Source organism: Protopterus annectens, chromosome 3.part0, assembly GCF_019279795.1.
Source record: "Protopterus annectens isolate FY-2018-M chromosome 3.part0, PAN1.0, whole genome shotgun sequence".
NCBI lineage: Eukaryota > Metazoa > Chordata > Ceratodontiformes > Protopteridae > Protopterus > Protopterus annectens.
The window spans coordinates 1,218,217,707-1,218,245,087 of record NC_056731.1 but is presented as its reverse complement, the minus strand read 5'-3'; the positions used below and the strand labels follow the sequence as shown (position 1 = coordinate 1,218,245,087).

General features: G+C 34.9%; 1 protein-coding gene across 1 annotated transcript in view; it reads right to left on the bottom strand.

The window, feature by feature from the left end:
• BMP6 (bone morphogenetic protein 6) overlaps positions 1 to 27,381 on the bottom strand; it is a 1,112,490-nt gene that overhangs the window by 85,797 nt on the left and 999,312 nt on the right. Inside the window, exon 6 of the mRNA XM_044065417.1 lies at positions 948 to 1,058. Coding sequence (XP_043921352.1) covers positions 948 to 1,058 — 111 coding nt within the window. The remainder of the gene's footprint in view (positions 1 to 947; positions 1,059 to 27,381) is intronic.

Genomic DNA, 27,381 nt, shown 5'->3' with positions numbered 1-27,381 from the left:
GCAAGGGGGATGGAAGTACCTTGCAAAGCTTTGTTTCTGTATCACAGATACACCCAAACCTGTGTATGGACAATTTATAATAGTTTCTACTTCTTATGAGAGATCTGCATAATCCTCAGGATTCCTTTGAATGAGGACTAATAGACATGCTTTATGCCACCGTCACTTGAGTTCTTAGCTTGGTATCCCATTGCAACAAAAATGTTAAGCTACTTCAAAGTAACCCTTTCTTCAAAATATCACTATTGAAGATATTTGGCAAAGGATGAAGGAACTGTCATGTGGATAGAGTTAGAATCAGTTCATGTTAGACGTGTTACAACAGGTGATACAATCTATATATCTATACAGCTAGAAGAACGCAAAATACGTCTGGCAAAACTTAACATGTACTAGGTATCCACATACATATACAGCTAGAAGAAATGTAAATAAAACTTAACATGTCTGATTCCAACTTCATACAACTATAACAGTTACAGGAATATGATTTGTACTTAAATTCTACCTTATTCTTTTTTAGGTTTGTTTTGAAGCAAGGCTATTGAATATGGTAGTTTTGTTATTATTTATACATCTTCACTTATATATGCAATTATGTAAATATTTTATATTGATTACTATCCCGTTTTGCATTATGCTGCAAATATGTGTTATACTTCCTGGCTTTGGTTTCATGCTTTATAGGCTGTCGGTGGCCCATTATAAATGCATGTGTATTTTACTTGTTAATTGCATGATTTAACATAATTGTTGAACACTTCAACAGTTATTTGCTTGTATTTTGCTCTACCTGAACTAATTTGTGGGCTATTTTAACTATTCCTTCGTATTTTACTCTGTCTTTAGTTGTATTTGGAGCTTGGCACTTAGCTAAAGAGGGTTAATTAATAAATACAGCTACCCTGTTAACAAATAAATCATATAAAATAAAAAGTTTTACTTACCAGAGTCTGAACAATTGCGTGATTTGTAGCATTCATGTGAGCATTTAGTGGAAAGGAACACTCGCCTTCACAATAATTGGCTGCATACCCTTCTGGTGCAATTATCCAGTCCTTTACATAGGAAGAAAGAATAATAATTTAGTGGATATTAAGTGTATTGCTAGCTATCAATATTGTATTACATTTTTGTACATGGTAAATTGTGTAATAAAATTATACAGTGCAGAAATGGACTACGTGCAGAAGAGATGTGCCTTTGAAGAGATGTGTATTAATAACAGATACAAGTTTTTAGCTACAATAAATGACTGCATTAGTATCACTGAATAAGATTTTTTTTCTGTAACAAATGAGTCTGTGATATGTTAGATGCTATTATTATGGTTTCAGTAGTGTGGTATTTCTCAGTGTTGTATCCTTTTTTATGCCAATCACTTTGCAGACATCTTGTCTTGTCCTGATGTAGTGGTTGCATTACTGCCTGATAACGTAAATGTCATTAGTTCATTCACATACTCTCTTCATTCCTGCTAATCAGTACAGATCTCATTCTTAACCAGGTTTGGTGATGAGTGATAAAGGTCTCATTACGAGTCATAGATTTAGGTCCTGAAATATTCCTCCAGCTAACATGCCTGATACATAGGCTAAGCCTGTTCTAGCAGAGAGCTGTGAATGGCACTACTCAACTTCTTCAGACACACTTCTGCTAAGTTTATACATGTATCTCGGACTGAATCACTTTTACACTATAGCTGACAGTAGATGTGGTAAACTACATTGCCCTTCTCAAAGTGAAGAAGATTTCAGTACACCTTTTCTGCTTTTCCTTTTTTTTTTTTTTTTGAACATTCTGATCAAATGCTAGAAAGAAAAGCAGTTGGAAGCACAGTCATCTTTTTTCTTTCCTAGCTCACCAAAAAACTTCAGAAACAGGGAATGGAAACACACACTGACATGTTGAAATGTTCTAAACATTTTAAACTCTGCATCTCATACTTGTTACACAGCATCAGAGGGTACATAACCATCATGAGAGATGGGGTATTCCATAAAGCAGTAGACATTTTGAGGGTTACCAGGAGGCCGTCAGCCACAAATGCCTATGTGCCAAAATATAATTATTTCACACCACCATGTATCTACTTAACTTACATCTCATTAACTGTATGATTCAAAATAATTTGGCATCGGTGCTGTGTCTTTCAGACTACATTCTTAAATAACTCCTTTTATATCAGCTTATTTTTGTTAAAGTGCCTGAAGCATACAAATTAGCCCTTAGAACTGAGCTTAGTTTTTATAGACCTTTTTTAAATTCATAGTTTTAATATATTAATAGAAAAGAAAAACTTTTGTGAACATTCTTCATTAGTTTTGCATTATGCATATGTCATTCACTTCAACATTACATAAATTGCTCAAGTCCTGTATTCCCTTAAATTTCACTTTTCCTCCTAAATATTATTCTGCATGTATTGTTACCACAAGTCCCACATATTTCTATGTAATTTTCTCCTTCTCTTTTCTAAAGATAACACCTCCAATTCTTTTATTTCTTTTACAGTGTTCAATACTTTCATTATGTTTGATTTTGATTTCCATTTTCTACGAATTGCTTTTTTTAGCAGGCAGTAACATTAAACTTAGGAAGTCTTTACTTTGTCCAGATGGTTCGGATCCTATACCCCAGCTCAAAAGCATAATTTCCTAAGTTACAATCATTTGCTCCCTCAACATTTCGAGCAAGGTACCCTGTAGGGAACTTTTAATGTCTGCCAACTCAATACTTTCCCAGAATAAATGCTTCCAGTTACCTTTCTCTTTCCCACCATACCTCCAACTTTTGCTAACTACCTGAGGAAATTTATTTGAAGTCTGCTTGGGGTGTAAAAATACCTATGCAAACACTTCCATGCAAACATCCTTAACCTTTTGAACTTCATTGCATAATTGGGAGCCATTCAAATTTCCTCTCACTGTTCCTTTGTATGCTCCCTTTTGCATTTTCTCTCTCTCTCTCTCTCTCTATCTTTTGAACCTTTTCTAACCTCTTCTGACTGATTCCTTTACTTATATTCGACTAATTATCTTTTTTTAACAGCAGCTTCTATTCTAGACTCACCTAAAAACTCATCCAGAGCTATTTTATTTCAGTTTGTACTCTCCTGTCCCTTTCTCTTTGCCTGTACTCTATTATCAATCCTTGGTAGGGAAGGCAGTCTCTAGCTTGTAGTCCAAACTTTTGCTTCGCCTCATCTTGTTCTATTATTTTCCCCTCCCTAGCTATTTGTCCCAAATACCTTGGTTCCTTTTCTAATTTACTCCACTAAATTCCAGCCCTTTTTTGTCTATTTTTATGCCCCTTCTGGGAGTCATCCATATTGCTAAATCTCCTTTCTTCATTCCCAAGTTGGCTTAGTTCTTAGAATACCTTTTGCTACTTTGTAAATATAGTATTCTGTATGGTGGTTGTTATTCTCCATAAGGGCCTGCATCCAAAATCCTTGAATTACCCTGTTTAATCATCATTCTTTTCCACCTCAATTTGTAACCTTCTGCTAGTGTTAGGTATATGAGCTTTAACTGCTAGCAAGTATCCCTTCAAATCAGGTATTCTTAAACCACCTTATTCTCTGGGGAGAAACATCGAATCCTACTTATCTCTTGCCTACTTTCCATTCTAAGTAAATGTTTTCAACTCTTTATTAATTATGGTCCACAACTTATCCTCTGCTTGATAAAAACATGTCTGACCTGTCTATAAAACTAAAGGAACTAGAAGCATTTCCTCTGCTTGTATCTTACTAATCTTTGTATTATCTTTTGTTTAGTCTCTTTCCACAAATCCTTAGCTGTCATAATAAAATCTTGACACCTAAATATCTTATCTTGTCTCGTCTCTATAAATATGGGTAGTGCTAAATCAAATCATGTGTGGGTACACAGTTTACTGCTATAGCCATTGCTTTATCTTCATTTATTTTATACCCTGAAAGGACTTGAAAACTATCTCAAAATATTCCACAACAATGAAATCATTTCTAGATTCATCAAGTACAAAATAAACACACAAAACAGTCAGCACCCATGATGAAACATACATTTAAGAGTCATATTGATTCAGTCCAGAAGTCCATAATCAAACCTCCACACAATCCAATATCTTAGTCATGGGTGACTCCACCCAAATGTACCACTTATCAGGTCACTGTCAGTTGCCTATCTGGCTGCAGGATTCACTATATCATGAAGGCATTATAGTCCATGCACCATAAGTGCACATATGGCACAATCATGGTACATGTGGGTGTAAATGACTTGAGATGTACTTCCCTGGACTATATGAAGACAAACATGATAGAGCTCTAGGAATGTGTGTCTGAGGATGTTATGAACCTAGCCTTGGGCAGCATTCTACCATCACCAAGAAGGATTTCATATATTAGCTAAATCCTATTCCACTCCCATATTGCTTGTTTAGGCAATGTTCGTCTTCTAAAGCTTCCAACTTAAGTTAACAGAATCTGTATAACATTAGGGTATTGCTGCTCAATGCTAAGAGCCTTAACAGAAAACTCCACTCTCTACAAGCACTCCTTTCCCTGGAAAACATTGGTACATACATGCATCATCACAGAGACCTGCATCATGACCATTCAAAGCTCTCCATCAGTGCAGGGTTTCAATCCCCATTACATGTGCAGGTCTACCACATTAGATGAAAGCACTAAAGGGAGTGGTGTCACAATATTCTTAAAGCAACACTTTGTTGCCAGACTAGATTAATAAGATAATGATCTGGAACTCCTAACATCTTACTTGCTATTAACAAAAACCCTTATGTCATAGCTAAATAAAGGATCTCCTCCATGTCCCCCCTTGGACCACATCTCCCACCTAACAAATATGAAGTCATTTTGTATTAAGCCTAATATCATTCTCATATGATATTTCAAATACCCCTACATAAACTGGGAAACTATACATCCTCAAACATGTATACCCAAAGATTTCTAGATGTCATAAATACAAACTCCCTGGACTAATTAGATCACTCCATAACCAGGGGCTATAAAATCCTGGTTTTGATATTGACCAGTATGGGGCAGCTTTGCTCCCATCAGTTGTAATTTCCTCCCTGGTCAAATCAAAGGACAAGTCAATGAAATTCACCATAAGACTAAATCCTGAAACATCTTCTAATATCTTAATATTCACTGTATGCAAAGGCTAGTCTACTAAAACTGTGTGATGACCTGGCTAAATTCAAAAGCCACTTCCATTTTGCTGACCCCACTGCTTATAAACATTCTTCACTTGCAAATGTAATGCACATGTGAATAGCTGCATAGACACATCTATCCCCTCAGAAATAAAAGCAATGTCAGTTTCAAAAATAAACTCTATTGTGGAACCCAAAGATGTTTATTTTATATATATATATATATATATATATATATATATATATATATATATATATATATATATATATATATATAGGTTTACTATGAATTCAGCGAGCGTACTTTGGGTGAATTATCATTTCTACGAATCAGAGAAATGAAAACAAAAACAGCAATCAACAAAAAAGTCGAACATGGAAGTGGAGAATGTTCAAATTCGACACAATTCGAACATTCATCACACTTCCACAACTGCTATTACTGGGCAACACACAGTAAAGAACATTTTTGCAAGGGGGCAAGTCTCCCACACCCCCTGATACTTATATATACATACAAAGTCTGAGATTGTACTACAGTGAGGGAAAGCGTACATTTCCCAATCCCCACTATAGTGTGATCTGCATTAAAATGTAGAAATTCACAACAGCGAATGCTGTAGTGCATTTGTTGTTGTGCATTTCTACATTTATTTATTCATTCTTTTGATACTATCAAATTGGGCATTCGGACTAACATAAATTGAACAAAGTCTGATCGGCCATTTGATAGTAAGCCTATATATATATATATATATATATATATATATATATATATATATATATATATATATATATATGTATACATGTGTGTGTGTGTGTATAGACAGATATTTCTTTAATGGGGTAATGCACTGATCAGTATTGATGATTTAGCCCGGATAAATATAATTAATAAAATATAATATAATAAAAGAAAAATGTATTGATTACAAAAATAAATCTAACTCTCAAGATGCCACAAATGCTCTTGCAAAACTAAATGAGGAACTCCGGACCATGATCAAATCAACCAAAGTCAGATACAATGTAAAGACAGACACCCACGTGAAGGATTTCCACAAAGTCTTCTTTCGTTACATTTAAATGTCAGAAACAGTGCCCAGAACTGTGCAGAGCTAATAGTAAATGATATTGCATAGACCCAGCAGAAATAGCCAATCTACTAGCAGACAAACCTAGCTCAAACTTCACCCCTCTAAGCTAATATTTTCTTACTACTTACCCCTATATATGCCCCCAACTCAATCTCCCAAGGTCAAGTTTCAAGGCACTATTTAAGTCAAATAACACTGTGTGTATGGAGGCCAAATAACATGCCAGGCTGCCTTCAGGTCAGCCTGAAACAAGACTTGTCTGATCCCCTACAGAAGTTGCTCAATTATCAGCCACAAAACAGGTTTTGTGTAGGAAGAGTGGTGGACAGCAATAGTCATTCCCTTGTACAAAGGTGAAACTTCAACAGATCTGGGTAATTATAGACACACAAGCCTGATCAGTTTCATCTTTAAAGTTGTTTATGGTAAGGATCTTTATGGAGATAAATCAGACAAACTATGGATACCATCTCAAAACCTTGTCCTTCTCAATATTTTACAGGCTACTGAGAGGCACTTTCTGCCTTGCATAGAGAGCTTCAGCAGACCCTGTTCTGTCAGACCTATTACACATTCAAAAGTCCAATAGGATCATGAAGTCCCACTCAAGGCATCTCAAATCTCTTTTTCAAAATAAATAGAACATGTTGGACAGACAGGTTGTATCACAGAGAATACTGCTTCTGTGGAACAGTCTTCTACTCTACATAAAGCAAAGTGCTTCTCTTATTCTATTCAAATGTAATTTGGATAACTGGATGGATAAACAGAAATATAAATAGCACCCCTGGCCCTCATAGATACTGGAAACGTGTAAATGTCCCACCATACCCTTGCTCAGCCTTCTCTTTTTTGTATGCAAAATACAAGAGCTAAAACAACCATGGATATGTAAGGCTAGGTTTCTTAAGTTATTCACAGATAAATAGCCTTGTAAGTACCTATGAACCTATAATATAATATGTGAATAGAGCTAACTTTTCTTGATTACTATACCAGTTTTGTCCTCACATTTGTGAGTCCCTTATTTTCTTTGCCAGTAGTTGTAAGTATAAAGCAAATAAAGGGGAAAGGAAACACCCTGTCTGGTTCCACTGTTCATCCACAGCTTGTCAGAGGGTAATCTTCCCACCTTAGTTCTTGCCTCCAACCCTTCCTACACCTAACTTTATTACACTATAAGAGAATGTCTATCATCACCCTACTCAAAACTGCAGCTGACTGTACTGAATAACTTCTCTGCATCAAGACCCACTAAAAATACTAGCATTTTTCTTAATCTGCTTCCTCCTGGATTAGCATTTTCCTGTTAATGTTTTCAAATGTCTGCCTCCCCACCACAGTACTACTTCTGTCTTTATCAATCAGTACTGGCAAAACCTTTGCCATTCTCATTATAAGTATTGACCATAAACACTTTATAATGATGGTTTCAAATTGAACTTGGTCTATATGAAGCTGGGTCTGAAGGGTGCTTACCTTCTTTAGATAATACAGACACAACAGCTTCCTTCTAAGATGCTGGAACTGTCCCTCCTAGAACAGATCTTAAAGGTTAGGCTACAGAAGATTGTCCAGTCTCCTTCTGACTTGGACACAAATTATGAATGGTATTTTCTGCATGCAAATGTTATTTTAAGTTGATATTACTTTTGACCAACTGATTCAGGAGTTCCGGATGCTTGCTCATGAGTAGCAAACTGATTTTCTGCAAGAATTCATTAGCTTGTGCACAGACCTTATTTTGTGTCCCCAAGGAGAAATCTGTATTGTCTACAAACCAACCAATGGGCCTTTCTTTTTACTTCTGATAATAACTACTCCCAGAGAAGCCCAATTAATAGTTTTAAAGGAAAGATGATCATTCTGTTTTTTTTTTGTAGCTTGCATAAAACATGCTTAATTCAGCCAAAATAAAAATTAATTTTTGGAAACAGCACATCAACAATGAAATGAAACAAAAGATTCCCAGGGATTTAGATAGAACCATCATTGGTAGTAACAGCTGCAGCCAAAAGGGGTTGCAATGGGTGAATTTGCAATTCAGAAACATGTTCACCACAATGAAGAAAACCTTATTATTGGTTAATTTGCATATCTCTGAATCGGCCTTAACTAATGTAAGTGCAATCGTATTGATAAATGCACCTCCCATTCACTCTCCCACACACATGCAAACATTGAAATACACTTGCACCAACTTTCCTCTTATCTGTCAGAACATCCTCAATGTGTGTTCTTATTTTTTGTCCCTGCCCTTATAAATTATGGATCCTGACAGTAAGTCAATAATGCCAAACTGTAGAGTTGCATTCTTATTTGTGTTCTTAATGTGGATTGTGATGCTAGAACTGTTGTTATACTAACCTTTAAAGTGAATCCAAGGGGTCTATATTAGAAGCACAAAAATGCTTCTGAGCGAATAAGGAAACAGCGACACATATTCATCGAATTGCATTTAAGTGATTCGATGAATATGTCATAGGGCAAGGAGATAGTTGACCAACTTCATGGAGTTGCCCTTTCCTTCCCTATAGTGCAATCTCAGAGTTGGTATATTTAGTTAGGGGGTGTGGAAGGGCTGAGCCCCCCACATTGGGGGGTGTCAGGGTGAAGCCCCCCACCTGTTTATGGTGTTAAATAATTTTTTTTAGCGAACGTCCGCATAAGTTTTTTCCCTAGGAAAAAATTTGCTTATGTGGCTGTTTGCTGTTTTTAGGTTTCGTGCATTATGTGCCGACTTTTATTTAGTCGCACATTTGCACTTTCGGTCTTATAATATAGACCCGAATCCAAGGGTCATCTAGTGTTCCTGTCAGCTTTGTCCTGAAACCTCCTCCCACATAGACACACATGCATCTGTCTTGTCTCTGTCTGCCCTTGATGTAACCTGCTGTTGCCTCTTTTAGTAGCCCTGTCCTTCATAACTAATGTACTGCTGCAGTCATTGAATAATGCCAGAGATTAGAGTTTCGTACTTATTATGTAAAAACATTGCCACTCTAAGTAATCAGTTAGCGTACTGGGCTAATGCTATTTCTTTATGTCTCAAGAGTGTAAGGGGTTCAGACCTCCCTTTTTTACTTTACAATTTTTTTTTTGTTTTTATGTCTAATTTAGGTAATGTTTTAAAACTATCCCTCGTATATAGGGGTGTTGCAGAAGACAACTCCTCCTACTCTTAATCTCACATCAGTGGGGCACTCTTTTGCAGGGGTAGGCACTATTCTCAAATAGGATTTATTTATTTTTCATGAATTTGTCATCTCAGCCTATTGGGAACTTCTATTTTGTTAGCTTTGACATTAAGCTTTAGACACACCTTATTTTTCCTTGACAGTAAAAAATAAGCCTGAATTTCTTTACATATTTATGATTGTTGTTCATGCCATCATTGGAAGAAATAATAGTGAAAAATAAGCTCTTGCAATGTATTTCAGAGCATCTAGAACCATATGGGCTTGGGGAGAGAGGCGTCTAATGGCCCTAAAGTCCCTGGATTAATTCAGTTATTTCCCCCACACATATTTCAGTGGAGTCTTTGGAAGTTAGTGTATGTTAAAAGGATGGAGAAAAATGTTGAAAAGGAGGACAAACTGAAAAAGAACATTAGCAAAGTAATCCATCTGGCTGGCATGGGCTGGAATAAGATAATATAAAATAAGTAAAGGTGCTGTAGTCAGCCCACATTAGACAAATCATTGAATCTAAGTCCCATTTGGCATGTGTCTGTCCAAACGCATGCAACAACTGGAATGCCCAGAGGTACCTTACTAAAAGGACACAAGGCCTAAACAACATGTCCTACATGGACTGACTCAAAACCCTGTCACTATACTAAAGAGATGACGTGTCTGGCCTACAAGGCATCCTGCAAGCCATTACTGATGGATTTATTTCACATCAGCAAGTCAAATGGCATCAGACATACTCGGCCTAGGGATCTAAAATTCTTTTGCAACATCAACAGGACAGTTTGAAGGGACAGGATATCTCACAAAGGATACTGCTGCTGTGAAACAGACTCCCCATCCACTGAAAAAGGTAATCTCTGCCAATATTCAAGCATAATATAGATTGTATGGATTGGAAACAGAAAATGTTCCCTAGTACTACCCCCTGCACTACTAATGGACAGAGCCAGCTCCTAAATGCTTTATGCATGAGTCCCCTCAAATTATCTATTGTATGATCCCAGTTATTCTCATTAGGGGTAATACATAATTATTGACCATGGAATGGATAAAGCCAATCTATAACCAAATGTAATAGGTTATTTTGAGCAGAAAAAGGGAAACTGGCTACGAATAAAATGGCCCACAACTGCAACTAGCCTAGTACTTACCTATAAACCTAAGAGACAGTCACTGGGAAGGTGCATGTGCCCATGGAGTCATTGGTCTAGACTCCATTTCACATAAGACTGACCTTGTTGATTGTAGTCAGACACCTGAGTTATAGTCATTAAAACAGCTATAATGAATGATTACTGAGGCAGTCTGTGAATAACAGTGACTGACCCCATCAGTTGTTTGATCAGTTGTAATGGTCACTTAGTTGTTGTAATAGAGGTCCACCCCATTCCAATTAGTACCACCCATTTGTGTTCTTATTGACATTATTTACATCACTGTTTGCATATATTTGCGTCACTTGTACTCTTATTTTTGGTCACAACCACCATGGTATAATAATATATATCTGTCTGTCTGTCTATCTATCTATCTATCTATCTATCTATCTATCTATCTATCTATCTATCTATCTATTTCACAGTTGTATGTTGTTGTTTCCTTCGGCTTTTCCCGGTTAAGGGTCGCCACAGTGGAACTCCGGTCTGCTAATGATTGGCAGTAGATTTTTACGTACCGACTTGCCAGGCCTGACGCACAACCTTCAACGAAGGTACGCCCATTCACGCATGTCTCCACACAGAAGATGCTTTAGCTGAGAATAGAACAGGACAACGTCGTACTGTGAGGCGACAACGCTACCGCAGCACCACCACCGCAGCCATTTCACAGTTATATGTACTACAACATATATGTAAACAGTAGCAATATGAGTGTGTCCATGTCTGTATGTTTTATCTACACACACACACACACACACACACACACATCTGTATATACATATATAGCTATATATCAAACATCTATAACTGACTAATACACTACCAAATATCTTCAGTCTACAAGTATTTGTTTTCAATTAAAATCTCTGATTTTATAAAAAATATATGTATTTAGATACCTTTTCTTCTGCTGACATTGTTAATCACAGACTACCAATATCTTCAATCAAAGTGTACTGCTTTAATGAAAATCTCTGATTTTAATCAGCGCTTCAGATGAGCATGATTTCTTATTAATAGTGACTTCTATTGCTTAGTAGTCCTGGTTGCATAGAGTATGCTGCATTAGCAGTGTAGTAAATGAAGACCTTTAATTATGTTAAAGTAACCATGAGGGAACAGCAGACTGAAAATTGCTTCGACTGGCAGGTATGTTTATTGGAATAAGTGACCTTGCTCATATAACTCTTAGCTGGCTCTCTTAGATACAATGTAGCCAATGCTGAGAAATTCTTAATAGTACAGTACATTGTTTTAGCTTGGGATACTGATGAAATGCTTTGACATGTGGGGCCAGTCCTTACAGTACCAGCACTTTGAAGGATTTAACACATTTTATCAGGTCATTCTTAGCAAACAGCAATCCTACAAACATGTTGTCAAACAGGTGGGAATGGCAAATGTTGTTCACATAGAGAAAGCTCCCCATCCTTGCACACAGGGTCTTTACTCCCAATGCACCATATAATAAAAGTAACTAAATAAAGCAGCTTTGAGGTAATGTAACTGCAGGGTAAGTTATAGTATACAGTAACAGCTCATTACTATTCAAACATAAGCATGCTGATTGGACAGCCCTACCAGTGTGCCCATTGTAAATTGAGCATATACCAACATAAAAGGGTCTGGTCGTTGAAGTACCATCGAACATCCAGACTTTTTTATTAGCATATACTGGAGGACAACTGAATATGAGAAAAATCAGGTATGTTCTGCAAAACTAAAGTAGAAACATACCTAATTTTCCTCATATTTTGTGCTGTCCCTGTAAATGTCTATTTTCAACAGTAAAAATAAAACAAACAGCAATGGAAATTCTGTTTTCTCTATTGCTTCTCCTGCACTGAAGTACTGTGCAAGTGTGGGAACTTAAGTTCCATACACATGCACTGTACATCAGCATAGCGAAGACAACACTGAAAAAGACTAAAGCGCCTTTATACAATCGCATTACTTAAGAAAGGAAAGTTATTTCTTTCTTAAATAATGTTATTGTATAAAAGCAATAATCCATTCCTGTTTGTGGGAATATCAGGATTTACCTTTGTTTAATCACTCGTGCGTTGCCCTCATGATCAAACTACACCGACCATGAGTAAATGCTGCTATACACATGCCTGGTTGTGGATTATTCCTCCAACATTTGTTTCTTTGAGACTGTTCAGTGGTGCAGGGTCTTGACTGAAAAATGATTAGCACTTGTAAAATAAACACCATGCTATTTTCTTATTTGCTTTTAATCAGACTTACTGAAATATATGACATTGGATAATCTATCGCATGCAATGTAAAGGAGCAGTTACAAATGTTGCAGCCCTGGGTGAGTAGCTGCATATAATAAAGATTCTGGTTATCCTACAGATATTGTATACACCTTCTGTTTTGATATGCTAAGGCTTAGTGCTTAGATAGAGCAACAGGCTGGGAGATGGCAGAGTAGGGCATGACTACAGCAAAGTATTAACAACATCATATCTCTCAACTTCTTAGAGCAAGAAATCTGGGCAAAGTCATACATAATGGGGGGGGGGCAAGGGACAAAAATAGGGGCAATTTTTAAATATTGCTCTTACAAATGCAGAAAGTTGATAGAATAAAAGGTTTTGCGTTAGCATGAATTTTCTGAAGGGTATGAGATCTGAAACTCAAATGTCTATCATTATTTTCTAACTTCAATCCCAAATGATTTGCCAGTGATTTACCAGAGAACCAACATTTTATGAGGAACATGGCAAAAATGTGAAGCAAAAATCTGGACAGTTGAGAGGTATGTTTTACATACTCTTGCCAAAGAAGACACTTTTAAGAGTTTCACTTTCAAATGTCAGTACTCATAACTGCAGCCATGGCTTTCATCTGAGGGACGCTTTAATGACAGCTGCTGAGACTACATAGTTGAAACCTGTTCCTGCAATATCTGTTCAAAGCTGTCTTAAAACTGAAGAAATACAGTACTCCATAACAGACTCATTACAGTCCCTTTAACAAAGAAGCAGTAAGATTTTCTTTATCCACAGCTGTTTCTATGTGCAGTCGCAGGTTGTCTAACAGACTAACAGCAAGCTACACAAAGGATCATCTCTACGGGTGTCCACAGTGTCTCATTTAATTCTTATTGTTCAAACCTTACATTCCACATCCGAGCGCATCTTCTGTTATCATACTCTAAGCCAAAAATGCAGACACAACCACCAAAGATCAAAAGCATGAAATGTAATACTTGTTTAGAAATAAAAAAGGCTCATCTAATATTGCAGGATTATTGTTCTTCAAGAACTTTAGTTCTGTCTTACTGCCTCTATTTTTAGACAGCATACTTCAGTGTAACACAGTTCTAATAATATATTTTTTTAATTTTTATAATGTTAGGTACTGCACAGACAGCAGATTTGTTCTCTGTCAGCAGTGCAACTGACTCAAATGAAAGGCTGATCTGTGGCAAGTATTTTCCTACAAAAATCAAGTGGTTTCATTACCTAATTGCACTGTGTTGGAAGACAGATAGAAGACCTTGTTATGTTGTTTTTAAGTGGGTCAGTTTATTATGGCACTAGGGGCTCCAAGTAAAAATGAAATGGTTCACAAAACTTTCTGCAAGGCAGCCCAGTTACAGCACTTCAGGTCTAAAGGTTAGAGAGAACTTTTGAATTGAATGTTTTGGCTAGGCTTGTAAAGGTCTGCAGACAGATTGTCTAGTACTTACCTAAGAACCAAATAATTTTTTTGCATTTTATTCATTCCCAGTAGCATCTTGATGTTTGGACAGACTTAACATTGTCCTATGGAAAAGACTGGATGGTAAGCACTTTACAAATATCTGTTAAGCTGAGCAACTTGAAAGAGAAACTACAGGGTACTCGGACACAGATAATCCAGCAAAAAAGAATAAGGGCACATGTAGGTTCTCATCTCTCTTTATTTATTTACTTACTTACTTACCTACTAGGTACTTAGTCTTTGTTGACCAGGTTAGTCCTACTGGGCCAGTGTCCACTTTTCAGGGGAGACCAAAGGTAGTATTCTTACTGACTAGGGGACATTTGGCCAGGCCACCAGACAACTTCCCCAACTCTTTTTGATAGGGAGAGTTCTTGTGTCACTTTGTGCTATCATGGAGGGAAATCTTGTAGCTGAGCCAAAGTCTGAAGCTGATTTACAATTGCAGCAGCATGCTGTAGTCTTTCAAGGTGACAAAAATTAATCAGGGATGCAAAAAATATTTTGTCAGAAGGTGATTTGCCTTTTGATGAGCTCAGGAGTTTACTTCAGAAGAACTATGTACATTGCAAGCTGAATATTGGGAAAGCATGGAGAGAATTTGTCAGCTACTGGAGGACTCACAGACCAGGTTATACTATAGACAGTGTTTTAGGAGACAGAAGGGCCCTTCAGGAGAATAATGTGCATTGTGCAAATTATGAGAAAGAAGGATAGACTGCTATTTACTAGCTTTGTGGCAGCAGTGGAGAAGAGGGTGGAAAGAAACATTTTTAGAGAGGTCAAAGTTCAGGATTTTTTCAACTCTGGTAAAACATTTCATAGACTGGGTGTGGGATACTTTAATTAAACCATTGTTTTTGGCTTCTGATAATTGTTCACTCACAATTAGGAAAGGAGCAGTTTTGTGAAATGACTTCAAAAAGTTTTGAACTCTTGGCTTCCTTTTTTCAAAATTTGCAAAGCAAGCAACGATTATATCCAAGGAATTAGTATTTTTTTTTTTTTTTGCAACAACACCTACCTTAAAACGGAAACTGACTATATAATTTAGAACTGATATTTTGATTGAACTGGAAGCACAGAATTATGTTTTTTAACTGCTGTAAGACAATCCATAGTTTACTTAGATTATTTCATGAAACAGACATATGGGCTGGAGTAGGACACCCTGAGATGTATTTCTTTTATGGAGATGCCTTGCACTTTTTTAATTTCTATCTGAAGAGGCAATATCAGCCACATGATCAGTTTGGTGATAGTATTAAAACTGTGTTACAGACTGTTCTAAATATGGAAAGAAAGGGCATGCGTGGTATGACTGTGTTTTTTCCCTATTGAAATATCAGCAGTCACAATGCTGAGTGCTGATATATAGTAAAAAAAAGATTGAAAACACAGGAGAAGAGCAAATCTGAAATGATACTCTTCTCCTTTAAACTTCCTTTTCTGCAGGGGAGGCAAGCACCCTTGTACTCCTCCAAAACTTATATATACCAACTCCAAGATTGCCATACCTCAGAGAAAAGTGAATATTCCAGGAAATAGCCATCTCTGACTTGGTATATCTAAGCCCATTGTTCTTCAGTCTCCATGTTTCAGGACTCATGCTAGTGGGTCCCGTCCTTTCAAGGGGTTACCGTCTGTGTTACTTTGAAAGTTGATGATAGTTGTTTTCCTTCTGCATTGTCAATACAATTAGACACCCCTTTGTGCCCCTTATCTATCTGGCTAGAACTTGTTGTGCTGGTTATTGAGGTTTCTTGTGATGTTTCTAGATGTAAAGTTAGTGAAGAAGAGGGTATGAATATAATATGTGAGGTAAGATGATGATACTTATAGTATTGACTCAGAAAACATAATGCTAAAGAAGAGGAAGAACAGGAAAACTTTAGCAGGTGAATTAAAATGGTAAAAGAAAATCTCACAGAGAAAAGCCTCAAAAAAGGGTAAAGGGTTAAAAAAGGGATCAAGGGTGAGCAGGAAGATTTTACCTATTGATGTCAACAGGGCTCTGAATGACGTCAGATGATTATTTGCTCTACGCTGGTGTAACATACAATGTAGTGATGCATGTTTATTAGAAGTTGGACAGTTAACTATTATTCAAAGAGAACAAACTAGAGCATATTGAGGAAGGAGGATATTTTGGAGAATGGGACTAGACAAATATTCAGGCATGGCAGTTTTACTTGGGTCTTCAGAAATACACATTTAATATGCAGTGATAATACAGGATGGAATAATCCTGTTGATAGATTGAAAATTTAGAATGGAAATAATAAGACTACTAGTAATTCATGCAGGTACTGATGATACAAAGATGGAGCACATCATTTTACAAAACTGACTTACAAAAATATCACAGTAAAGTCAGTCAGGATGTTAGACTGTTACAATCCTATATGGTAGATTTTAATAGTCTGTCTAAATACCTTACATATTAGATGGACACATATGACACAGAGGTAGACTACTTTACGTTTAGTTCGATATTACAAGAGATGGATGGCAATGGTATACATACAGGCTTTTACAATTACAGGGTGATTTGTGCAATCTTTAGTAGTAATGATGCTGTTCCTAAACAGGGGAAAGGGATAAAAAATATCAGGGCTGTGTAGTTCTTTAAAGGTTATGCTACAGGAAAGGAAATGCCTACTTTCTGAGCATTTTACTAAGAGCCAGAAATACAGACAGAACCTCAAGCAAATAAAACCAAATAACCAACAACGATTCGAGGTAAACCCAGTCTAAAACAGGAATCACTGAAACAATGATGAAAAGCCTCGTAGAATCAAACTATGCATTTATTAAACAAAGTTAAGCACTTTTGTCCCCTTATATTATTGAGACTTATCAGAACTGTTCATATACTTTTAAATTGCCACTACAGGAAGTCCTATGACACCATAGCAATTCAAAAAGTCAATAAAATCATTAACTAATAAAATATTGTAAATAATAATGTTGCTACATTAAAATTATCAATTAAAAATCATGTTAAAACGTATAAAATATATTATACTTTAATAATTTTTTGCAATTAATAAGTTCATACATAGGAAATGATTAACCTTCCATAAGGTTACTATAGTTTAGCTGCACATATTTTTAGTATGTGCTTAAAGAAACCATATAATTTAGACCTGGGTGGGAACTTGCATCTAATCTGAGCTGCCAAAGCAGTTCACAATATTCTAATGTGTGCTCCCAAGCCCCTCCTCTCAAACTAGGTGCAACTTGTTCCAATACAAAAAATATAATAAAACTTTTCATTATCCTTGCATTGTAATTTTGTTTAAAAAGGCAGTGTTCTCATTAGAAGTTCTTATAGCATAGTAATGCTGGTAAATGTGTTTTCTTAAAGCACATTCAGCTTTGCCAATATCAAAAGCATGTCACAGAAAGCAATATATATACTACTCATGTGAAGTTGCAATTACAAAAGTGATAAAAATTTAAACTCGTATTTAATGCTTTTAAATTTTAAATCTTGCCCTTCACATATATAATTGTACTGTTGGCATGCTCTGCCCTTAAACATTCCTTTATTAGCCTTCACAGGGCTGGAATAGGTATTACTTCTTTCAAATTTATCCTTAAGGTTAAAATTTAACTTTGTTTTATAAATGTATACTTTGATTCTACAAGGCTTTTTACTATTTGACTAAGAGAGAATTTGATCCCTCCTAGACTGGTAGGTGGCTAACGTACAAACAAATATGTAAATGGTTTCTTTTGATTGAGTACAAGTGGATTTGCAGTAAAAAGAGTAGCTTTTAGAAAGGTACATGAATCTGATACTGATAGGGACTAATAATTATTCATGTCATTGTTTACAACACTTTGTTTTTAATTAAATAAATTATCTGTCAGGGACTCTCTATTTTGGTACAAGTAAAAGACAAGAGGTAAATTTTTATTTAGCCAATAGACTGCAGAAGGAGGTCAGTTTCCTAATACAGGTAGACAAGTTGTCACCTAGCAGAAAATACTGAAATTGTAGAATGATATTTATCTAGTATGTACTAGCTCAAAGGTGAACAAAGTTTTCAGCAATGGAGAGTACCTCTTTGTTACAAGCTGAGTGTGATATATCATCCAGTGTGACAACTGTGATGAGTGACTTAAATATCGTATACAGAACAGAAAGACGATGTTTAAATACATATTGAAGTGGTGAGAATTTTTGTGGAGATTGTCATTAGGTAAATTCCCTGTTAAGGGGAGGTAAAATGTAAATGTTATACCGCAAACTGTGTTCCTTTGGTTCTTCTGCAAAATCTTTGTTACATGCCCTTCAACAGTCAATCATTTCAAAATACATTCTTATGAGAGTGGCGTATGAATAACCTTCAACTGCTTGCATATGAAATGATGGTCATTATTTGGGCCTACCAGTTACTCATCTAGATAAGGATGATAAACAATGTTATGTGTGTTTATGATTCTTATGGAATGAATGCTATACAGAAATATTATATAACAAATTATGGGATGTGAGTTCTGTTTTGAAAAGTATTTATTTTTAGTTATGGCTTAAGGGGTTGAAGACTAATGTCTTTTTACTGATGCAACTATGGTGCGTATACTGTTTCTACTGGTTTTCTGTTACGTTTTCATTGTAAAAATTCAGCAAGGCACAAAGACAAACTAGTTAAAACACACACAGCTGATCAGAAACCTCAGGAGGCACGCAAAAGATAACTGGAAACAAAAATTTATTTTGTAAAGCGCTTTTCGTCTGTGTGTTAACACAAACTTCCTCAGACAGTTTAAATCACAAAAAGCTCCACTATAAATACAAAAAAGGTAATTGAATAATAACCACTTCATTTACACTTATTAAATTAAGTGCAATCAAACAATCAAGCATGAATCTTTATATAAAAAATTTTAAAAGCAGTATCAAATAAGCTAAGAAAAGACTTAATCAAACTAGCTTATTCTGACAAGCTTAATCCAAGAATAAACAGGCACATAAACACTAACAACACTTGAAACTAAAAAAATAAAAAAATATTTATGTTAATATATATAGTAAAAACTATTTATATTTATATATTTAGTAAAAATATTTAAAATGGGAAGATTAATCACCGGGCAGTGTACTAAAAAACCAACATGAAATTTTCAATAGTGTAATACAAATACTTAATTCATATTTTACACCACTGACTAACATATACAAACTGATATAAAAATGTAAGAAATATTTATAAAATATGAAAAAAATATATTTACAAAGTTTATCTATAACCAGTATACACATATTATCCATAAACTATATATAAACATTAAATAAATATATGTTACTTACTAAGAGCATGTTCTATTCATCTTAATAAACTTTTTATTTTCAAAATACAACTAATAGAACAAGTTTCATTCAAACCTGGGAAATTATACGCATTTAACCTTATCTGCCATAGGAGTTCTAATTCATCTAGTCTAAGTGAATCAGAGCCACCTCGAAAGTTATGAAAAACCTGATCTATAATGGTAAATTTAAAACTATGATCAGGAAACTGAACTATATGCTTGGCCAATGCATTTTCAACTTTCTGTTTTTTAATAGCATACAAATGCTCGTACATACGATCACGAAGTCTCCTTTCTGTTTTCCCTACATAATAAGCCAAACATGACTGACATTGGGCTAAATAGACAACCATCTTAGAATTACAATTAACTCTCAACTTCTGATAATATTGAAAGTTATTTATACAGAATCTATTGGATTCAGTCACGAATGAGCAATACTTACAAGCATGGCATTTAAACATGCCAGCTGTTCTTACTAGGGGTTTAACTTGTTGATCAAAGAAAGCTTTCAAATTTTTACCTCTTTTGTAAATCACTGATGGACGTTCACCAACACTAGCAAAAACACTTTTATCATTCTTAAATATTTCCCAGTTTTTCCGCAAAATCTGAAAGCAATCTCTGCTGTTAAGATTGTAAGTGGTGATAAAAGAAACAAAACCATTTCTCAGTGAAGAGTCTATAGATGGATCTTCAAATAAAACTGAACTGTTAACAAGTGAATCTTCAAATAGGACTGGGCTATTGACTATACAGTTTGTCAATATAAAGGGATTATTCAAGATAGGTGCGAAAAATTGATTCAAGCGTTTTGTTGAAACCTCATCAATAATTTCGTCTACTAAATACTCAGGATAACCTCGATGAACAAATAATCCCCTAATAAACAGGCACTCGGAATTAAATTCATGGTCTAAGGTAGTTATACGAGCTGCCCGAACTAGTTGACCCTTAATAATAGCCCGTTTTTGGTGAAGTGGATGACAACTAGAAAAATGAAGCAAAGAATTACAATATGTATTTTTTCTAAAAATAGAAGCCGTAAGTTTGTGGAATGAAAAATCTTTAGTCAAAAGGACGTCTAAATAAGCAATAGAGTCCACACTAAAAGTGTGTGTAAAAGATAAAAAATAAAAAATAAAAAATTAGTCGTGGAGTTAAAATAATCTACTACCAATTCACATAAGGAACTGTCACCATCCATCAAAATAAAGATGTCATCCAGAAATCGAGTATAAAAGATAAACTTGTCGTGAAACGCACAGTTATTAAACACAAAGAGGTGTTCCCATTGGGCCATAACCATATTTGCTACACTTGCCCCACATGGTGAACCCATAGCGACACCCACTTTCTGGAGGTAGAAATTCTCTTCAAACGTAAAATAGTTATGGTCAAGCACTAACTCTAATAGTTCTTGGACCAGGTTGATTTCAGATTTGGTACAACCTAGACGCTTTAACACATCAGCAACCCACTCTAATGCTATTTCATGTGGAATACATGTATAAAGATCCTTAACATCTATAGTTAAAAAATTATACTTGGAGTTGAAATGCAATTGATTCATCTTATTAAGGAACATCCAAGAATCCTTACAAATTTGTTTCAAATTAACCAAGTATTTTTGAAGAATAGAATCAACCACTTTAGCACATGGGTAGGTGGGGGATCCTCTACCATCAACCAAAGGTCGCATCGGTGGATCAATGGGATCCTTGTGAATCTTAGGGATACCAAAAAAACGGGGAAATTTAGGAAAAGATGTAGACATATAATTGTAAATATGTTGAGGAATCCTACCTTCAATAAACATGTCTTCTATAACATTCTTAATAGTTACATAAGCTTTGTTAATTTCAGACAATGAGCTCTCAATATATGAAGGTGAATGCAATACTTCTAGAATCCTATTATTGTAGTCACATTTATCAAAAATAACTACCCCACCCCCTTTATCAGGCTTGCAGAGCTTGATATCATTATGCTGAATAAATTCTAGACAGTCCCTTTCTTGCAAGCAGTTGTCACTATAAGTACCTTTAAATTGCCCTGACTGGGCTTGATTCCGGATGTCAAGCTCACATACGAGTTCGAAAATTTGTAATAAAGGGTGTAAAGGTGGATTAAATGTACTAGGAATCCTAAAATTATTATTATTCATAGGAGCTGAATTCCCCATCATTAAATTCAAATTAAGTTTCCTAGTAAACAATTTTAAATCAATAATTGTTTTAACTACATCTAATTTAGTTGGTGGAACATAAGTATTACCCTTAGCAAGTAGCTCAACCAAATCCACAGAAATATCAACAGAAGAAAAATTATATACTTTAAAATCGCCACTAAGATTGTACAATATAGTAGGCTTAACAGGACCAGAAATAGAATTCTCGTCACCAGTATGAGCTAAAGTTTCAGAAAAAGAACTAAGGTTAAAAGGTATGCTAACACTTTCATGTTCTAAAAAATCATTAAGAATAGGTGAAAGCATCATATCAGAATTATCAACAACATCAGAAAACAAACAAACATCACTTATTAACTGTACTTCTGTTTCTTTTTCTGGTTGTTGTAACCAGTTTGTTGCTTCTGTCTTGCTCCTAAAAAATTAGGGTCATTAGATCTTAAATTATAATGACCAGTCCTATTACTATGTTGTGCAAGTTCAATGTTCCCCGACGTAGATTGAACCGGTTCATCAAGATTGATGGTGTCAGATACAACACCATCTATAACATGGTAAGTCATTTTGTTAGATGAGCTGTTACCTTTAGCTCCACTAGAGAAACCTGTGTTAGCTGGCCCCTGCCATACTTGTGCTAATGAAGGTCGAGGATAGGCTGTACCCTCATTATAAGCTTTCAAATCTCTGTCCATTTTTTTAACCTTATTGGCCATAAGCTTATTTAAATATTGATCAATGCTAGAAAAAATCCTATTATATTCATACTTATAACGGGAAAATTCAGCATCAAGTTTAATCTTTGCATCAAGCTCACAAACCTGTTTAGTAATTTTAATAACAGACAGAGCATAATGTTTAGACATTAATTCCAACAACTCCAATCCTTGACGGTCAAACATTTCCAATAAATCCATATGGAAAGCAGAATTAGCTTCAAGCCCTGTAGGGTATTGTGAGTGTCTCAAGTCTTTTATTTTAATACATATTGTAATTCTTTGCTTCATTTTTCTAGTTGTCATCCACTTCACCAAAAACGGGCTATTATTAAGGGTCAACTAGTTCGGGCAGCTCGTATAACTACCTTAGACCATGAATTTAATTCCGAGTGCCTGTTTATTAGGGGATTATTTGTTCATCGAGGTTGTCCTGAGTATTTAGTAGACGAAATTATTGATGAGGTTTCAACAAAACGCTTGAATCAATTTTTCGCACCTATCTTGAATAATCCCTTTATATTGACAAACTGTATAGTCAATAGCCCAGTCCAATTTGAAGATTCACTTGTTAACAGTTCAGTTTTATTTGAAGATCCATCTATAGACTCTTCACTGAGAAATGGTTTTGTTTCTTTTATCACCACTTACAATCTTAACAGCAGAGATTGCTTTCAGATTTTGCGGAAAAACTGGGAAATATTTAAGAATGATAAAAGTGTTTTTGCTAGTGTTGGTGAACGTCCATCAGTGATTTACAAAAGAGGTAAAAATTTGAAAGCTTTCTTTGATCAACAAGTTAAACCCCTAGTAAGAACAGCTGGCATGTTTAAATGCCATGCTTGTAAGTATTGCTCATTCGTGACTGAATCTAATAGATTCTGTATAAATAACTTTCAATATTATCAGAAGTTGAGAGTTAATTGTAATTCTAAGATGGTTGTCTATTTAGCCCAATGTCAGTCATGTTTGGCTTATTATGTAGGGAAAACAGAAAGGAGACTTCGTGATCGTATGTACGAGCATTTGTATGCTATTAAAAAACAGAAAGTTGAAAATGCATTGGCCAAGCATATAGTTCAGTTTCCTGATCATAGTTTTAAATTTACCATTATAGATCAGGTTTTTCATAACTTTCGAGGTGGCTCTGATTCACTTAGACTAGATGAATTAGAACTCCTATGGCAGATAAGGTTAAATGCGTATAATTTCCCAGGTTTGAATGAAACTTGTTCTATTAGTTGTATTTTAAAAATAAAAAGTTTATTAAGATGAATAGAACATGCTCTTAGTAAGTAACATATATTTATTTAATGTTTATATATAGTTTATGGATAATATGTGTATACTGGTTATAGATAAACTTTGTAAATATATATTTTTTTCATATTTTATAAATATGTCTTACATTTTTATATCAGTTTGTATATGTTATTCAGTGGTGTAAAATATGAATTAAGTATTTGTATTACACTATTGAAAATTTCATGTTGGTTTTTTAGTACTCTGCCCGGTGATTAATCTTCCCATTTTAAATATTTTTACTAAATATATAAATATAAATAGTTTTTACTATATATATTAACATAAATATTTTTTTATTTTTATTTTTTTAGTTTCAAGTGTTGTTAGTGTTTATGTGCCTGTCTATTCTTGGATTAAGCTTGTCAGAATAAGCTAGTTTGATTAAGTCTTTTCTTAGCTTATTTGATACTGCTTTTAAAATTTTTTATATAAAGATTCATGCTTGATTGTTTGATTGCACTTAATTTAATAAGTGTAAATGAAGTGGTTATTATTCAATTACCTTTTTTGTATTTATAGTGGAGCTTTTTGTGATTTAAACTGTCTGAGGAAGTTTGTGTTAACACACAGACGAAAAGCGCTTTACAAAATAAATTTTTGTTTCCAGTTATCTTTTGCGTGCCTCCTGACGTTTTCATTGTAATTTACTGTACTGATGTTTTTAATGAAGTCCCCCTACTCTTTTCAAGCACTAGGTGGTGGCAGAGGGCTGCCACTGGTGCTTGGAGAATTACAAATGTTCCTGGACAAATTTTGGCTTGAGCATCAGGGCGAGATAAAATCCTAATTATAGTGTTGGAGAAGAGAGGTCTGGATACAGTGGTACTGGAGAACTGAATGAAGCAAGGAGAACCAAATGAAGGAGAGGAGGTGAGCTGGAGTGCTGTGATGGATCAAATGTTACAGAGGCAGTCAGATAATGAAGCTAGTGACATGGTATAGAAGTACATTATGTTGACTGAAAGTACAGAAGCATGTTTAGCTGATGGAGTAAACCATTTTAAAGATAAACCTCTGCAACAGGTACTGTGGATGACAGAAATGAAGTAAAGAAAAAATATGCAAGTGTTGTAAATCAAGGAACATGAAGCAGTGTACACAGCAAAGAGATTCATTTCACAGGTTCAGAAGGGAAGCAGCTTCAGAAAAAAAAGAACGGTGGTAAAAATAAGAAGAAAAACATGCTACTACTGATAGATAAGACATTATGAACAATATTAAATTGAACAGCCGAAAGAAGATGATGATGATTAAATTGCCGTTAGGATTTACTTTAACAGACATGCAGGCACTGATAGTTTTAGGGTCAGAAGACATTTATGAAACAATTCTATTGACTTTTTTAGGTGCTGAAAATCTTATAGGTTAACTTATCACATTGGGAAAACTTTATTTTTCATAACGTTGGATTGTAGTTAAAAAGAACACTGGGTAATTCAAAATTTCAGAAATGGGGGAATTTGAACTTAAAAAACTTTTTTTCTGATAATATTTGGCAAAGTGCATGACTTTAAAGAGAACTTCTAATAACAGAAATGTAAGGAAAGGGAATGGGAAGTGTTTACTACACTGGATATATATGATGGAAAATTACTGCATATTTGAAATAATATAATAGTGAATAAAAAAACAACTTTTGGGCATTGGAGCAAACTGCTTCTACTGTGGGGATGAAAAGATTTAGTTTAGGAGTGCACTAAAAGAAGATATGGGAAATGTGCGGAGCAAAGCCATACTGCTAGAAATGTTATACTGTTTTCTAGGAAATGTAATGAGTCTGGTTATTTTTTGTTTGAATGCCCTTTTTTGAAAAAGAAAGGGTAAATGGAAAAGAAACTGAGAGGGAGAAAAGACAATCCCTAGGATTCAATAACCCCTACACTAAGTGTACACTGTTTTGAATGAACAGATAACACAGACATAGCTCACACTTTCTTTCTCCTAATTTTAGTTTTCCTACTGATATGATTGCAGTTTTAAATATTGACAGGGATTCATGAAGTTTACCACAAAGTATAGACTACATGTACACATAATGTAATCTTTGTGAGTGACTAGAAATCTCAAAAAATGTGATAATAATGTTCTTGAATACATATCGTGTACACTTAGTGTAGGCTTTATTGAATCTGGCCAAATATGTAGAAAACAATATTCAGGAAAAAAATTAAATGCTTGATGTAACTGAGGAAGAAAATGAAACAAACATAACTCAAGGTGAAGAAAAGGAGCAAAACAAAGGGCTAATAGTAGAAAAGATTCAGTTAAAAACAGAACATAAGTATGATGGCAAGTAAAGAAGAGGAAGATAGTGACTCAGAAACAGGGGCAGAACAAAGGCAGAAAACATTAAATCTATTGGTGGGAGAATGAGAATAAGAAAAGTAAGAAGAGGAGGAACTAAGCAAACACTGTAAAGGGATGATTTAGGTATTTTGTGGCTAAATGTGAACAGTATAAGAAATGGAGTGAGGGGTTTAATGGTTGATGAATGGTAGAAAGAAGAAAAAGATGGATGCATTATGTCTGCTGGATGCAAAATGCATTAAACAAGAAAAAAGGGGAAAATGGAGCTGCATGGAGAAAAAGAACGATATGGTCAGTAGGATATGAATGTGTTCTTAATCTGGGGTGTTAAATAAATACAAATACTGAATGTAACAACTGCGATACCAGCAAAGGTGATGATATCTGGCTTGAGGAAAAAATGGAAACTTTGTGAGCTTAATAGTAATACGTGTGTATAAAACATGTTGTTAAGAACAAAATGAATTAGTGTGATAGTAAACATGACAGCAGTCATGACTGGGGACTTAAAGAAAAAGGAAAACAACTCATGATGTAAAAATTATAAAAAAGTGATATAATGTGGAAACTTGAAAATAAAAAAGTAGAGAGTTGTACAAAATAAGTGATATAATGTGGAAACTTGAAAATAAAAAAAAGTAGAGAGTTGTACAAAATAAGTGATATAATGTGGAAACTTGAAAATAAAAAAAGTAGAGAGTTGTACAAAATGAGAATGTTTAATATTGAGATAGATTATGGTACGTTTTCAGGTGACTTGAAGGAAGTGTCAGGTAGAGTGAAAGGAGGAGATTTTTCAGATCATAAAGGAATATACACTGTGTTAGGTGACAATGAAGAAATAATAAAAAAGGAAAAAGTAACAATGGTTAACAGAATGTAAGTAAAAAAGAAAGAATTGCAAGAAAAGACTAGTAGACTGTGTAAAGAACATGTGGCAGTTAGAGTACTTTATGAATGCTGGACCAAAAAGATAGGCAGTGTTTAAAGAGAAATATAGTTTTTTTTTAAGTAGAGAGAATGGTAAAGAAGTAGTAAAGTGGAATATGAAAATACTGTAAAAGTTTTTGAGAAAGGAATGGAAGAAAGACGTAATATAGTAAGAGAGGAGAAAAAAATTAGTATGAGAAAATAAAGAAAAAATAAGACAGCATTGTAGAGGCAGAAATATTTTAAAGGGAAGGAATGAATAGGTTTTAT